The 17,634-nt window shown below is 33.5% G+C and overlaps 2 protein-coding genes across 9 annotated transcripts in view; both read left to right on the top strand.

The window, feature by feature from the left end:
* The window catches only part of LOC113044256 (prominin-1-A), a 28,185-nt gene extending 19,598 nt beyond the window's left edge, over window positions 1-8,587 (top strand). For 2 of the 8 annotated variants that reach the window (XM_026204061.1, XM_026204062.1), the window contains 14 exons: window positions 672-775; window positions 1,150-1,234; window positions 1,346-1,492; window positions 1,570-1,641; window positions 2,472-2,564; window positions 3,033-3,050; window positions 3,379-3,432; window positions 3,679-3,759; window positions 3,902-3,970; window positions 4,071-4,160; window positions 4,471-4,586; window positions 6,628-6,760; window positions 7,258-7,291; window positions 7,406-8,587. In XM_026204061.1, coding sequence (XP_026059846.1) covers window positions 672-775; window positions 1,150-1,234; window positions 1,346-1,492; window positions 1,570-1,641; window positions 2,472-2,564; window positions 3,033-3,050; window positions 3,379-3,432; window positions 3,679-3,759; window positions 3,902-3,970; window positions 4,071-4,160; window positions 4,471-4,586; window positions 6,628-6,697 — 999 coding nt within the window. In that variant the 3' untranslated portion in view covers window positions 6,698-6,760; window positions 7,258-7,291; window positions 7,406-8,587. Of the gene's footprint in view, window positions 1-671; window positions 776-1,149; window positions 1,235-1,345; window positions 1,493-1,569; window positions 1,642-2,471; window positions 2,565-3,032; window positions 3,051-3,378; window positions 3,433-3,678; window positions 3,760-3,901; window positions 3,971-4,070; window positions 4,161-4,470; window positions 4,591-5,936; window positions 6,009-6,627; window positions 6,761-7,257; window positions 7,292-7,405 lie in introns of those variants that run through there. The other 6 variants (XM_026204059.1, XM_026204060.1, XM_026204063.1 and 3 more) reach the window with 6 other exon arrangements.
* Window positions 8,588-13,702: 5,115 nt separating this feature from the next.
* Window positions 13,703-15,122, top strand: fgfbp2b (fibroblast growth factor binding protein 2b). The gene is made up of 2 exons (XM_026204948.1): window positions 13,703-14,553; window positions 15,009-15,122. Exon 1 carries the CDS (start codon window positions 13,764-13,766, stop codon window positions 14,535-14,537), a length of 774 nt encoding a protein of 257 aa, XP_026060733.1. The 5' UTR covers window positions 13,703-13,763; the 3' UTR covers window positions 14,538-14,553; window positions 15,009-15,122.
* Window positions 15,123-17,634: the final 2,512 nt, after the last annotated feature.

Below are 17,634 nucleotides of genomic sequence, written 5' to 3'. Positions count from 1 at the left end.
TACTTCTTGCACACTTGTAAGTACAGATGTAAGCATAAACTCTGTGTATTTTTATTTATTTTTTTTAGAAAGGAGAAGAGAAACAGACTAGTCTATTCTTAAACAACTCACAACACTAGAGTCCTTGTATTTATATTAAACTGTGGTTAACCTTGGGTTGTGTGTATGTGTGTGTTTGTGTGTTTCAGCAAAAGTTTAAAATGGGGGTTGGTAATTCATACGTAAATCTGGGTTAGTTCAGATCATAGATGGCAAAGCATTTACACAAAAACGCTTCAGAGTCAGACTAGAAACATTGAGAAGATTCTACTTTATGTTATATACATGAACTTTGGCAAGTATTCAAAAAAAAAAAAAAACACGGTCAAAATCCGGCTGCTACAATGTGCTGTTCCTTCTCTCCACTATATATGTTGTCTTAAAAAGTCAAAAATGTGTTACCAAAATCTATCAAGATATTACTCATACAGTTTGTACATTAATATTACATTAATATTTCTTTATTGGTGGTCCACAGAAAAGTCATACACGTTTGCAACAACACAAAAGTTTAAATGGAATTCATGTAAATCATGATAAAGTTACCATCTCCGATCTTTATGACTAGCATTTGAAAAATGTTCTTTTTGACAGGTAAATTTGTGTGTTGTTTTTTTTTAAATGCTGTTCAGATCATCGACACACCATATATGGTCCATCCTGCCAAAAAGAACTTCCTTCCTGGTATGCTATTTCAAGACCCAAACATCGACCTTACTATTGGCAGTATGTACAGGCAAGTGTGTGAGCAAAGATCAGTGCTAAAGATCAATTACAAGTAGTTAATCTTGAAGAGCTATTCTGTCATCAGTTACTTGCCCTCATGTCATTCCAAACCCTTAAAACTTTCTCCAAAATACAAATGAAGATACTATTTATAATGAAACCACTGAAAGTCCATTAAACAAAAATTTATTACACTTTTGACACTTTGACAATTTTCTTAGGTTTCATAAAAAATATCCTAATTTGTGTTATTAAGGTAAACCAAAGTTTCATCGTATGGTTTTGGAACGACATGAATAAATAATTAATTATACACAGAAGGCTGTTTACTCTGTGAGAAGATGTGTTCATTCTCTTTTTTACTTTTTTCCCCCCTGCTCATAGAGATTGTTATGAGAATAATGGTTTATATTCTGCACTACAACTGGAGACTAAGTTCAACTTCAACAGGTTTCTCAATGCCACAGTGGTGCGTGAGCAGATTTAAGACCGACACAAGCATTTCATATACTTTTGTGTATATCTACGTACTGAGCATAACGTCAATTCTTTAACCATGTGTTTTGTGATTTCTCAACAGTATAACCCAGAACTAACCAAAATATTTAACAGTGTGAATGTGGATCTCCGGGGGATGCTTCTTCTGGAACAGGAGGGCAAAGATAACCTCATTGACTTTGCCAACACAGGCATTGGAGATATCGACTATCAGGCTTATCTAACTGAGGTAACCAACACACTCTCACAGACACTTGCACACACAAAAACACAAGGCATTTTAAATAAGAATGATTTGTTTGACAGGTGAATAAAGGAGTGACAGTTGTGGATCTTTTGTCCTATGCAAATGAACTTGAAGTTCAAGCAGACCGACTGGTGAGTCAAATACAAATCACTTTCAGTTAATAATCATTCCAGCCACTTCATGTATAATATTTGAAGATATTAGGTTAGGCATTATGTATCAAACTAAGTTACGTCAGTTAAAACCCAGAGGCCAGTCTCTGGAAGATTTCCCCTCCAGTGTAGACGGACACAAGCACTTCATTCATGAGGGGAAAACACACAGCTACAGGATATGTGGAGCTGCAATGTGTGTATGTGCTTATGGGAATATGACTGAGGGTTTTTTTACAGCACTTGGCCATAAAATCTTGTTTGTTAATATTTCATTGAAATAAGTCAAATTCTACCTTTTTATTATTGTAAGTCTTTGGCTTTTAAAGTAGAAGGATGACCCAGACCCAGCCATTAAATCTTAAAATGTAAAAAGTCATACAATTTTTAAAACCTTTATCTATAATCTAGACAAAGAGTGAATAAATGAAACATTTCAATATTTACTGAATTAAAATTATATAAATGTGCATAAATTCGCCGAAATACACCTGCAACAATTTTGGTAATTAAAAAACAATTATAATTGTATTTGTTTTGGGTTAATAACATTCTAGCTCTGAAGTTAGCCTTAGATTATTTCATCTTGCAATTTATTCCCAAAATGTTTAACATTTCCAACATGCATTGCTGTTAAAGATGTGGTAAAAATGATTCTGACTTTCAGAAAATCTGAATTCTTTTGTGATGCATGTATGTCCACTGCTGAATTTGTTATTGGACAAATTATGTAAACTAGTGAAAGTAATTTTTCATGTGTTTTTATGGAAGGACAACTCTATTTCTTTCCCTCCTATCTGTTTTCTCAGCCACGAGGGGCTCTTGAGAATGCGCTTAAGGGTCATGCCAGCAGTATAAGACAGATCCACAAAGAACAAGTGGTACCAATGGAGCAGGCTATGGTAAACACACACACACACACACACACACTAAATTAAGGAATTCCATAGACTTCTGTTAAAAAACGCTCGTTATAAATACTATAACCTAAATCTAACAGAAAACTTTACAATGTAAAAAAGTATTTAATTATTTTTATACCATTTGTATATATGATGATGTCCCCTGAAGGAGGTTTAGTAAGATGTAGCTCATTTCTGGGTGCAAATTTGTCTCCAAAATATAGTCAAGTACTGTAGGAACAAAAAGAAACACACAAAATGGCATGGATATATGGTTTACGGGGATTCTCCATAGGCATAATTGTTTTTATACTGAACTAGTGATATTTACTATCCCTTATCCATATCCCTTAAACATTACCCCCATAGAAAACATTTTATTATTTTTTCAGGGTGTTTTATTTATGAGGACACAGGAAATTTTATTCTAAACTTTATTCTTTATTCTTTTTTTTAATGGAACCAAAGAAATTTGTGAAAGCAAGGGTAAGCCAACAGTTGGTACTGTGATGTGATGATCCAAAAAATCTTCTTAAACTGCGTTTTAGTAATTGTGGACCACTTTAGTAGTTCAGATGTGTTGTGTAAATGTTTGTGTTTGCACGTTTGTTTCAGCGTCCTCTTTTTGGCTCATTGTGTTTGTTCTGTGTGATTTTTGTTTTCAGCAACTGTTATTCAGTGACTTAAGATATGGGTTTAAAAGAGCAAACTTGAAAATATTTAAAAGAATTAGAATTAAAGAAACCAGTGACTCTTTAGTTATACAGTATTTTATATTTATTTAAATAAAATGTATATGTTTTTTTTCTTATAGGGCACTCTAAGTCAAAGCATTAAGCTGCTTCAGAAAACATCCAGAGAATTACCTGTAAGTACAGTAAATACACAAATCTTTATGTAAAACATTCTATATAATAAATTGTACTGTATTTTATATATATATATATATATATATATATATATATATATATATATATATATATATATATATATATATATATATATATATATATATGTATAATGCAATGACATTTTCACATTGTTACAAAAGTAGAAATTATTTAAAATGGATGTATAAATAATGATGTGATATTCCTCATGGTTTTTCCTCTAGATTAAAGTGACAAATGTCTTGAATGCTATCGAGACAGTAGAGTACCTCATTGCTAACAATGCTTCACATGTGGTCAAAAAGGTACAAATACATATTACATTATTTCATTCATTAGTTTTTTACAAAAATACTGGGGAAGATGTTATATTTTTTTAAATAGGTCGGTTATAAATGCTCTGTATATATGTTTTTTTAACAGTTTGTTGTTGTTAATATGTCGCAGGAGACTGATAAATTCATTAAGAACATTGTGGGATATTTTTCACAATATACGGAGTGGGTCAAGCACTCTGTGAGTATGCTAGTACAAGATAAAACCCAAAAGAGCAGCACTTTGTCATATAACACTGCAGCTTAACCAGTTAAACTAATGTCTGTCTCTGTATGTGCAGTTGGGAATGGAGGTCGCCCAGTGCAAGCCCATCAGCAACATCATAGACTCGCTAGAGATTGTAGCCTGCAGCTTCATTGTTGACTCAGTGGTAAGAGATACAAAACCACTTTCACACATATAACACATAGAAGAACCCACACTCACGAAACATACTGCATATAACCTTGAACATGCACTGAACAAGCAAGAATGTGTCTAAACACACACACACACACACACACACAGAACAAGATTGGCAGTGTTCACATTAAGTGATCACAGTGCATATGCTTGTGTGAAATGAAATCATGAACTTCCAGAATATACTCCAAAAGCAAAAAAACACTCACTTTTCACTCATATATGCTAATATAATTTCAAGAAAATGATTTATATGAGCTGTTTATTGTGTGTTTTAGAACACATTCTGGTTTGGTCTGGGAGGATGCTGTTTGTTACTCATTCCCAGCATCATCATTTCTGTGAAACTGGCCAAATTCTACCGCAGGATGGACACTGAAGACGTCTATGATGAGTGAGTGCGCACATACTTGCTGAATTTAGAATGAATCACCACAAGAATGCACTACCTGTCATATGCGCAGTGAAATACGGCAGCTTTTCTAAAAGACATCACATTCAGAACTGCAACTAAACTGAAAATATTTTCACTTTAAAGATTCAAGGAGGAGTTTCATTCCACATGTTTGAAACAACCTTGTTTTCCTTCTTTTAAGAATCATCTTAAGCCTCTTAGAACCTCGAGTTCTACTCTTATTTTCCACATTCTCCTGTGTTTCAGATTCTGATAATAAACCACTTCTACTTCTACATCTTTTCATCTGCATCTTTAATTTTTAACTTACCATTAAATGTTTAAATGCCTAAATACTTACACTTGTTTCCCCCTGAAATCTTGTCACTCTATTTACTGTAAATCCTACATCTCATGCACATTTTATAAGCAACTAATCTAGGGATGTAATGATATCCAATATGACGATAAATCATGATAACATTCCCCATGGTTAGTATTAGCTTTTATCTTTTAATTATCATTAAAACCGTATTAGATTACCGTGATTTGAACAACTCACAATAAATAAATACTGTCCAGCATAAAGCACAGTTTACAGTAACCGTCTCACGTGCTCACAGCATGCAGAGTAGTTTCATTTTGAATGAAAACAGGGCGGAAAAGCCGGGAGGTTTTAAAAGAGTGCTAAGGGAATGATACAAATGAATATATGAATGAATTAATTAAATGAATCTACCTCTGAAGGTTCTGACTGTTTTCAGAAACGATTGGATAGATTTTTGTTTTCCTTTAGGTATTACATGGAGAGAAAATGAAGTGTTCTTAATCAAAATACTGCTTTGTCCATGGAGGCTTAATTCATTTTTTCCATAAGCACCTCCTGAGGTCAGAAAGTGGACTTACAGAGACTAATATTTACATTCAGTCTGTGTGCAGTTTCTGTCTGGCCAAAAAAACTGACCAAATCTGCATGCCCTGCTGTAGATTTTGACTAGTTGATGAAAAACAAGATAATGTGGTTTCTGCTTATTTAGACAATTCAGATAAGTTATCTAAAATTATATATGTAGCAGATAAAATACATATAATCAGTTATAATCAGTTATAATTTTTTACATATCTTTTCTTTATTTAAATGCAGAAATGTGAAGTTTACCTTTTTATTAAACTTTTTCAAAGCTTTATTTGAACATTTACATTAGATATTTCATATGCAAATAAAAAAATGTTTTTATTTTAACAGTACCATGATAATACCGATAAAGTGATCATTTTGGTCACTATAATGATAAAAAAATGTTTATACCGTTACATTCCTAATTTTTACATTCACTGTTTTATTTACAGTAGTATGGACGTTGTTGTAAGTGGTTATCATAATGAGTCTTTATATGGCATAAACAACCCCGTGATGAGCAGGTAAAGTTTGTTCCGCCTCTTCATATCTGCATGATAAAATCAGTATTAGCTGAAGTCACACGTCATATGTGTGCATGCGCATCTATTTGTACAGTATGCATGTGATATCAACATGAGCTGACTTTGGACACCAAAAATATGATAATAAGATTCAATTATTAATATATACAATATATATTTTACTAGGTTTAAAAATGAACAGATATCTGCCTTTCATACTGTACATGATAATATTCTATTTCCTGAATGCACTTTAGCTCTGGTTAGGGTTTTAATGTTTTTTTCTCTAAGTTTTAAACAGACAAAATAGCATAGGTCTGTTGAATTTATTGGTCAAAGAATGAAAATAGTTGCATGAATTTCTAAATTGGTGGACTTCTTTTAATAGCCAAAATGAATAGATATGTTTCGATAATTCAAATGCACGCATAGTGAATAATGTAATAGCATGATATTTTTTCCCCAGCATCCATCTCTATCCATCCACCGCATGACAGTTTTCAGTTCTTTTTGGGAGCTTACTGAAAGATATGTATAGTTTAGATCTGTTCAAATTGCACTGCCATTCCAAACTTTCAAAACTAAAACAGTTTTCACAGTTAACCTGGATTTCTTTCAGCTATCCATCCTATGACACAATGAGGTGGTATCCTCGGGCCTCAGCCCCCCCAAGACAGCCTGACTGGTGACACAAATTCACACACACAAACACACTTTCACACGGGGTATGCAACCGTATATGCTTCCTACAGGTACAAAACCTTTCAACAGTTCACCTGTTCTCTCTGTCTTTGCATTGTCCATACATCTCCTCTGAAAACACATTCGTTCATGTCAGTGTTCATCCTCTTTTCAAATTTCTGCTTTATGTGTCAACTTCGCAACTTGGAATTTTTCTCACTTTGTATTCATTCATAGTCAACCACCATTATTGTATTAAGACATTTGTTTTCCTTCTTTCCATCTTTCTACTTTTCTGTGTCACACATCAGGAATTCACCATCTTTCCATGTTCTACACAGTCCCGTGTTTGTTCCTCATAGTTACTTTCAGTTAATGTTTCACTGAAATCATACGTGTTGTCACTGATCTTTCGCATATTCTTTCCGCTAACATGTAACACTGCATGACTTTCCATGACTGCTTGATCTTTTGACTCATTTCCATCTTTGTAGAAGTTAAGTTGTTGGAAATATTGTCATTTCTGTGAGATTTCAGTAAAAAAATGTTTCTATTTTTTCTTCTACAGTGGTACTGAGAACTGGAGCTAGAGAGTTTAGCAGGTGAGACAATAACATTCTGTCATTTGTTATGGTAGCTCAAGCTTTTAAACATTTCAATGTATTTTTACAGTCTAAATTGATTGGTTGATTTACTGACTGGTGTTTTGTTTTTAGTCAGGGATTGTCATTCAGAGGACGACAACCGAAGATGGGAAAAAAAGGGAATATAATCAGTGAAAATTGAATTAATAACAGTTTATTCTAGTTTCTAACAACAATACATGCTCAGACCTTAACTAAAGAATTTCAAGCGTATTCTACATACAGTTTATCATACATGGTCAACAGCAATGTGTTCTTTTTATACACTTTTAACACGTTTTTGAAAGCTTTGTATGTATTTTGTTGATATCTGTTTTATAAAATGTCCTTTAGACAATTGTGGGTACGTCTAGATTTTGATCATTTGATATAAGAAAGGTCTGTGATGTGAGTCTGTGCACTGCGATACTGTCTTGTCAGTTATTGATCATGAAACCATAAATTGGTGTTTCTGAACCAAACATCTCAAGTCTGAAGGTCAAAGCAGTTTTGAAGTATTTACAGTAGAAAGTGAAGTGCTTCGTTAATCAATTTATCTTTTTATAGTTCTTCGGTGAAATGTTACTTTTTTTTGTTGTATATTTTATTGTTCAATGAATGAATCAAATATTAGTTTCTTAGTAAGAGGAAATTTGATAACTATGCACTGGAAAAGGCTCAATGTCTTGAAAGACAAATTAAGCCAATGTCCTAAAAGACTGGTTGATTCTAAAATATCAGTACTTTTGGTACAAGACAATAATTACATCACTAAATACAAATGAATATTTTAGATCAATTAATTTTTTATGTTTCTTGTTCTTGTCCTTCTGTTTTATTCTTTTGAGTGTCTTATGTATTTGATTTTCTTTTTGTGTCTACTTCAATACAAACTGAAAATAGATCAATATGTTCAGTTTGTATTGTACTGTAATTTCTTAAAATGCAGGAATCAGTAGTACAGCATACAGTGGGCATAAAATTCCACAGAGTCCTCTATTGTAAAAACCAAAGGTTTTTCTCATATACCAAATAAAGGTTTGTGAATGAAATTTAAACTAAATTCTTAATCTCTTACCGATACCCATAAATCCAAACATCTCTGTCATGGCCTACTGTGTGCCACTGTATGCACATGTTCTTTGGCAGTTGTAGGCCTACTGATTGTCACAGTCTTGTTGTCACCGATATTATGAGACTCAAAGGCACTTGTACCAAGTGTTTTGGATTTTTACAATGTTAATCCCATAAAAACTTGGATGCTGTGTTACAATAAAAACAATCATCTCAAAATGGTGTTTGTGTTTCCAGATATTAAATAATACACATTTTCTTTTGCCACTTTTGCATCATTTTTAGTGTAACAGGTTTATTTGAGTTTATAGTAATATTTAAATACTGATGTAGTTTTTATTCATTTTTTTATTTGTTTATTACAACAATTTAGGCTAATGAAAATGAGAAATATTGCCTTTTATTATTAATTATTTCAGTTCACCTTTAAAGTAACAGAAATGTTTGTTAGTTTTTGTTGTTTGTTTCTAGTTTTGGTTAATGTTAATATCCTTAAAAATTGGAAGAACCAGGCACCATTCATTGTAACTGCATAAAAATAAAAATTAAAACCTAGCAATAATATTCTTTAAAATGTTGTTTTTTTTTTTTAAACCAAGTCATTTACAAGAGATACAATGCAGTTTTTTTTTCAGTAAAAATCAATGTGCTTGCATCTCAAGTTTAGTTTAGTTTAATTTTCTTTAAATATGATATTTACAGATTACAGTTACAACTATAAATTAATCAACTAAAATGTGACTATTGTTAATAAATGATTTCATTTATAATCATGTTCATTAAAACAAATTTGGACCCACTTTATATTAAGTGGCCTTAACTACTATGTACTTACATTTTAATTAATAATTTAGTACAATGTACTTATTGTGTACATACATATTTTTACATTGTACTTATATTTAATAAAAACTACATGTAATTACATTTTCTGTAATTACATTTATGATTACACTGTTGACCCATAATTTACACCTTAACCCACCCTTAAACTTACCCATGCCTCCAACCCTCTCCCTAACCTTACCCCCATCCCACCTCAATAGCAGCAAAAGTGTTTAACAAAACAATATGAACACAATAAGTACATTGTACTTATTTTTTATGTAAGTACATAATAGTTAAGGCCACCTAATATAAAGTGGGACCACAAATTTACAAAGAAAATGTATGAAAGTTTTCTTACAGGTATGGTCTTTTTGCCTTCTTCAAACAAAGAATATACAAACATATAACAGCTAAGGAAAGAACTGTCAGGTTACAATACAGTTCGTTACAATATTATTCCATATCTCTGGTCACTAAACAAACAAGAATTTGGTTGTTGTTGTTCTAAAGTTTTAGGTTGGTAAGATGTTTTTAAAATCTTATGCTCATCAAAGCTTCATTTATCTGATTGAATCTAGAGTAAAAACACTAATATTCTGAAATATTATTAGAATTTTAAATAACTGTGTTCTATTTTAATATAATTTTTTAATATATTTTAAAATGTACTTAATTCTTGTGATAACAAAGCTGAATTTTCAGCATCATTTCTCCAGTCTTCAGTGTCACATGATTCGATATGCTGATTTGCTGCTCAAAACAGTTTTTTAAATTATTATTATCAACGTTGAGAGCATTACTATGGAAAAAATGGGTCACTTTTAGCACTTTTAGGATTCTTTGATTAGAAAAAAAAAACAACAGCATTTATTTAAGATAAAAATCTTTCGTAATGTAAATGCTGTAACTTTTGATCAGTGTAATCCACCACTGCTGCATAAAACTATCTTTATATATATATATATATATATATATATATATATATATCTTCCTGACAGCAAACTTGGTTGGTTACTGTATGTGAATGTTGGAATACCTCCTCCAAGATGAGATCTTTTTCAAGGACTGCTGGATCTGTGACAGTAGATTTGGTAACTGATCTATCACAACCTCTGTCAAAAACCCACAAAGCTGGATTGAAAGAGTTATAATGATATGATATATATGACAGACATACTTTATAAATAGACAATATATATATAAGACAAGAATAATAAAATAATTTAGCATGTTACAAAAGCTTATTAAGTGTCTTAATTGTTTTGTGTTTCATAAATATATTATTAAGCTGGTATTGTTTAAATATACAGGCATTTTGCCTAAATTACTATACTATATATAAGTGAAAATATATGGAGGTGTTTTGATAGTTTGAAACAGAAAATTTAAAAAATATGACAATTCCAATCTGCAACTTTGATTATGTTTTTTCTTAATTAAATGTCCTGATAAATGTGCTGCTCATTGAAATGTTTGATCCACTTCTGTGTGACATTGTGTATAGCTGTTCTGTAATTTGATTCTTATGTATTCTGATTGTGAAACATTTCTGAATGAAAAAAAAATACAAAAAAGAAAAAATATTATATATATATTATAAGTGCATAGAACACTCCAACCCAAACTACAGTAAAAGGAGACATTTCAACATTCATTAGTAGGCATATGTTTTAAAACAGTTTTTAAAAGAATAGTTCGCCCCAAAATGACATTTGCTCAAATAAAATGTCTCATGTCATCAAATGTGAGTTTCATCAGAACAGATTTGGAGAAATTCAGCATCACAAATTCAACATCACTTGTTCACTAGTGGGTCCTCTGCGGTGAACGGGAGAGTCCAAACAGCTGATTAAAAAACAACAACATCATAATATTCAACAAGTAATCCACACATCTCTAGTCCAGGCATTTCAACTTTAGGCCATTCCTTCTGGCAAAAATACAAGTCCATAATCAATATTAACACTAACTCCAGTAAAAAACGTATATTTGGACTGTTTTCATTTGTAAACAAAGTGTGACCTGTGCACATTTCTCTTCTGATTCAGATTGGACAACACAAACAATTGGCTTTTGCTTTAATATTGTCTCTTTAAATAACCAGTAACTTACACACCTCTCAGTATGATCAGTGATGTAGCAAAGTACTGACAGAGCCTTAATAATATAGTAATATAGATTTAAAACTCTAAAATGTCACTTTGTTTTTGTAGATCCTGCAACAAACAGTGTACAACTTCTGGTAAATGTAATGTAAATTATGCTCATGAGAATGAGTTAGAATTATATTTGCTGTAGTGTTCTTCACCTGATGCTGTGTCTGACATCTGTGTGTAATTTTGTGCCCAGTTGGGATTTCTTCAGAGACAGAGCGTCCTGTCAGTAATGTGAGTTTGCGATGGCAGTAATCCACTAAATCAAGTACACTATCCCCAGCAGCTCCACTGGACTCCTGCATGTGCAACACATCAACATTCAGGCATTCTTACATCGCTATCATATTAGAATGTGGTCTGAGTCATCTACATTTGTTGCAAATTTATGTTTTAAATCACAATTTCAGATATATAAAAATATGTTTCTCAGTAAAGATGTGTTAACCTTGTGGTACATTATTGTCTCCAGCAGGTTTATAATGGTAGCTTCATGATGAATCTGAAATTAGGACAAAATGCAATGACCCAAAGAAAAATTTTATTTAAATCATGGCCGGGTAACTTACACTTACCACCATGTATAGTAGAAATTTGCTCTTTGAATTAAAGTCCTGGGGTCTCATTTATATTAGATTTTGCATACGCCCAAAAGTTTTACGATTTTTAAAACCATGTGTATGCCAGAACCTGCGCAAAAATATATTTATAAAATCCATTCAGGGAAAGATTGTGCATACGTGGATCTCCACCTCGTCTCCTCCCCGAAATCACCATATATAGAGCTTACAACGCCTAGTTTTACTGTGCATAACCTCATCTGCATATCATTTCCATGCCAATTCCCATGCACGTGACCCCATGTTTAACACAAAGACAGTAGGTAAATAGTATCCTGGCTATGTTTTAGAATAAATAAAAAATCAGGTCTGACTAAAGAGAAAATATTGAGCACAAAATCCTTACACAGCAACTATAAATATTCAACAAACTTTGTCACAACACATAGATACTCATGTTACATTGATAAAAATCTCAACCCAATACAGTACATATCAACTTGGGACACATCATAAAAAAAACACTCCACTTTTAAACTACTTGTAGTTCAAGTGTTCAATTTGTGGATACAATAAGCCTCCCATTTCACAGGTTGAACACCTTGATCAAATAAAAACACCCCAAAGTTTTGAGTGGTGGTGTATATATGTATAAAAATATATATAAAAGTTTTCTTTATTGTTACCTTGTTATTCAACGGCCCAATTGTGGAGCTTTCGTTAGCCATAAAATGTATTACATACTGTCAAAAGCTCTTTAGAAAAGCTTCCTTTTTAAATGCTGTTTCTGTTTTTACACTTTAAGTCTCCTAAATACGGAAGCCCAAATTATGTTCATTTTTCATATTTTCATTTTGTCTTTAAGTTACTACAAGGTTGTTAGAACACTCACATGCAGAATAATGTACAGAAAGGTACGTTTTGCAGTATGCTTAAAGGTAGTATTCTTAAAAACAACACACATTTGCACAAAACTTTTCTTTCGATACACTCTTTTATTCTAAATTTCAGTACATGTAGTACTTCACGTAAACCAGACGTTAACCGCACTGGTTGACGGTAAAGTCGGCAAAACATAAATGAGTTCCAGGTGAATTGCTCTCCTTGTGTCTTCTCCTAAAACTAAAACGTCTTTCACATCAAGAGTCAATAGCCGCTTATGTTAGCATGTATGATTATATAATGAAGACCATGAATATCCATGAATGTAACCACACCCATGTCCTTCACCTCAAACCATCAACACACATTTATGGAAAACGAACCACAAAACCATCTACACAAAGATCAACACAATCTCATAGCAGCTTGTTACTATTTTACATTTTGGTGGCTAATTTGTATGGAATTTATTCCTATGATCTCATTTGAACATTTTCATACAATTTGCTCACACACCAGCGATGATTAAGTTTAGGGTTGGACCTTCATACTTTTTTCCTAAGGATGGTACGTTATTATTTTGTACCGTTTCATCGTGTGATTTTGTACAAATTCATACAAAATCGGCACCTTATTATGCTTTCCTGTGAGATTAGGTTGCAAATACCAAGCCAGACAAAACTAGCCAGTGCTTTTTTTCACACTTACAGAGCGATGTACTCTCCAAATCACTTGCACTCCAGTTCCATCTAGACTAAATGATGATCACACACACGTCTCCTAATATTCCTACAATTAGTTCTTTCAGGCAGCTTCAGACTGGAGACTAGAGGCCCCCCAGTCTGGAGGGATGTATACACTCCGCCCTGCTCAAAGACCCCTTTGTAGGACTTGTCTTTATAAAGCCAGCCTGCACCTCTAACACCTTCACTGAGTCCCTTCAACACCTCCATCATGAGAGCCGTATGCAGTGCTGCTTTCCTTCTGGTCTGTTTTATTCGGGCCACTAACGCTCAGGCTCAGAACAGCAGTAACCAGGGGAACAGCATCAACCACATCGAAAGCACCCAAAACAGCCAACAGCAGCAGCCGCAGAAAGGAAGCATCTGGGATGAGCCCATTCGTTTCAACACCAAAGCAAAAGATAGCTGCTCCATGGTGATCTCCGGCAAGACCAACTTCACCAAGCTGCGTGTCTCCTGCAAGAGCAAGGGCAAGTCGTACTGGTGCAATTTCTTGGGCAAACCTAACCTATGCAGAGCATATAGCAACAACCCTCGGCATTATTTTACTCAGATCATGTGGGACATGAGGAAGCTTCACAACGCCTGCCAGGGACCACGGGTCTACAAGCCAAATATATGCCGCTCTGCCTCAGATGAGGTCCAGATGGCGTTCCATGCCTCTTGGCCCAAAATCTCCATCCCAAAACCTACCCAGGCTTCCTCAAACCAGCAAAAGCAACAGCAGCAGATCAAGCCCAGCATCGCCCCTACCAAACCTCCAAGCTCAAAGCAGCAGCCTAAACCCCAGCAACCAGCCAAACCAGCCTCCAAACCAGTCAAGCCTGCCATTACAAAGACTGTTCTACCACGTAAACCTGTAAAGACCATCACAGCGAGACCAACTGTGGCATACAAGAGTCAAGCAACCAAGATGGCAGAGGAATACTGCTGGAAGAGTCTGCAGGGCGTCTGCGCATACTTCATTAGCTGGTTCCAAAATTAATTCATCACAACCTCTGGTAAGCACATCATTTTATAATAAATCTAGTCAGTGTTTGTGGAAACTAACTCTTGTGCAAGAAAGATCTACTAACTAGTGTAAATAAACTAGCTACTCTGATGTACAAACTGCAGGTAGTATTTTACGTAAAACCAACTGCTGGCTGTAATTGTTAACTTTGGCTTGAGGACTAGTACAAGACTAGCAGTGTGTATTCAGCACATGAAAGAATGTAATTCAGAAGCTTTTTAGCATGAAAAGTTGTGATGTATGCAGTGGAAATCAAACAGAAAGCTGACTTAATGAATCATCAACCGCTGCTTTACACCCACACACAGCACCTTCCAAATTTCAACAGGATATTTATGTTACACCTCCGCATTGTCCCAAAATAGCTCCAATAAAATTGATTATAGAAGTGTATTTTTTTCTATCCATTGTTGCTCATATTTTAATCTTTTCTCATCTTTGTAGGTCTATAGTGTCAGAAAATTTTGATTTGTCTGACCACCGGCAAAGTGTTTTCTCCAGAGACCATGGCTTTTTGTGTGTGTGTGTGTGTGTGTGTGTGTATGTGTTTGTGTGTGTGTTTGTGTGTGTGTGTGTGTGTGTGTGTGTGTTTGTGTGTGTGCAGAAATGTGGTTATGACTGAACTTTTGTGTGTTTTTCTGTGCAAGTCAGTGTACATGCTGAGACAACAGGAATGAAATAAATAAATGTGTAATATGTTGTTTACCAAAATACATAGTTCTTAATTCTGTGTATTGTTTCTGAATAAAAGTCAGTTTTTAAACTTTTTTTTTTTGTGCTTGCTTTCATATTAAAGTAGATAATGCAATGAAGTAGACATGCAGTGAAGCACATAAGAACATTGTGTTAGAATACATTTTCACAATAATGGTCTCAAGAACTCAGAATACTCTTAATCCCATGTTATAGTTGCATGTTAATTTACAACTAAAAAATGCTGAGCTGGAATAATTTGATAAGCAAAGATTCCAAGTAAATATTAACAAACAAAAATCATTCAAAATGGGGGAGGGAGTGCAGTTCCAAACCCAACTGAAACAAGCATGATTTTTGTTTCTCTCAACATGTCAGAGCACATCCTCACCACTAGGGGGCAATGATACATGTCATTTAAAAAGACTCAGATTAACTGGTTACAAGACAAATATGAATTTAATGATTTTTTTTTAAAAGGAGGTCCTGTAAAAGGCAGTAATTTTAAAATCCCTCAAAATAGAATCGGACACTGGTAAAACATCTATTAGACTATCATTAAACATAAGCAACTTAAATTTGCTTGTAAAAAAATATAATTTATATTTAGTCAGAATACACAGCTAATTTGAATGTCAGTCAATGGAGAAAGATACTTTTAATGCCACATAGCATAGTTAAAGGGAAAGTCTATGCAAAAAAGAAATTTCTGTCATTATGCTCATTCTTATTGTTCTTAAGCTGTGTGACTTACTTTTTTCTGTGAAACATAAAAGATATTTTGAAGAACGCTTGTGCACCAAACATTTTGGTACCCATTGAAAAAAATACACTGGAAGTCAATGGGGAGCCAAAACTGTTTGGTTATCAACATTCTGTCTTCTTCTTTTTTTTTCAGCTTGATTCAACAGAAGAAAGATACACACACATTTTGGAATGACAGGAGAAAATGATAAGTAGACTGTCCCTTTAAGTCACCTGCTAGCTGGGGCTAATTGGGTTGTGCTAATCAGCCAAACCTTAAACCCTAGAACTGCAGAGACAAACTGTAATTTCTAAATATCTTACTGTCATGATGATCTATAAACAGCTTATTTTTTTAATAGTATATTCTATAAGCTCTCAGCAAACCTTTAACCAAAAGAAAGACGAGTGCATTTGTATTACAAAGAGCTCAAATCTCTTTAGATCCCTGTAATCCAAATATTATGAATTGACTATGTTGCACAGCTAGAAGCTGACACACCTGTCTAACACAAACACACACCCTCCAGACACAACTCATGCTCTATGTCAGTGTTACACAATATTTTCTGCCTTAAGTACCCCACAGCCTCTTCAGCGAAAATATTGAATCAAAATATTATTAGTCCAACAATATATATTTTTTAACTAAGCAAAGTAGCAAAAACCTGTAATCTCTAACTCAGCCCAGGCCCTTCCTGTAAATTTGGTCATATTGTAATAATGGTCACCAAATCAATAAGCACCAAATAATTTTTGTGATGGAATTCCAAGATGAGCTCATGCGCTTCTCCACCAGACACATACACAGTATCAATAAAAACCATCACACTCATCAATGGGACATTCTAAAACGCTTAACGTGAAAAATGCTTTACATGGCTTAATGTACTAAGACAGTGATATTGACAGACCAAACTCACTAAACATCATACTAATAAAGTATACTATCTACAAAAAAATCAGATGAGCCCTGAATATGATCTCAACATGTATAATAAGCCTTTTCCCTTAGAAAACCGTTATAAGACAGCGCTTAACATGGATTAATGTACTAAGACAGTTGAATAATCAGACCAAACTCACTAAACATTATACTAATAAAGCATACTATATATACAAAATCAGATGAGCCCTGAATATGATCTCAGCGTGTTTAATAACACATTACGCTTTTTCCTCCCATAGAAAACCATTATAAGAAAACACTTAAGGTGGCTTAATGTACTAAGACAGTGATTTAAAAAAAAAAAAACTCACTAAGCACTATACTAATTAAGTATACTATGTACAAAAAAAATCAGATGAGCCCTGAATATGAATGCAACTCATTTAATAACACGTAGCCATATACATAGCCATAATAAGCCTTATTATGGTTTTCTATGGGAGGAAAAGGCTTAACGTGTTATTAAATGAGTTGCATTCATATTCAGAGCTCATCTGATTTTTTTGTACATAGTATACTTAATTAGTATAGTGTTTAGTGAGTTTTTTTTTTTTTAATTACTGTCTTAGTACATTAAGCCACCTTAAGTGTTTTCTTATAATGGTTTTCTATGGGAGGAAAAAGCGTAATGTGTTATTAAACACGCTGAGATCATATTCAGGGCTCATCTGATTTTGTATATAT

The sequence above is a fragment of the Carassius auratus genome, chromosome 26 (assembly GCF_003368295.1).
Source record: "Carassius auratus strain Wakin chromosome 26, ASM336829v1, whole genome shotgun sequence".
Taxonomy (NCBI): Eukaryota; Metazoa; Chordata; class Actinopteri; order Cypriniformes; family Cyprinidae; genus Carassius; species Carassius auratus.
Note: the sequence above shows the minus strand (reverse complement) of the source record. Positions and strands in the feature narration are given on the sequence as shown.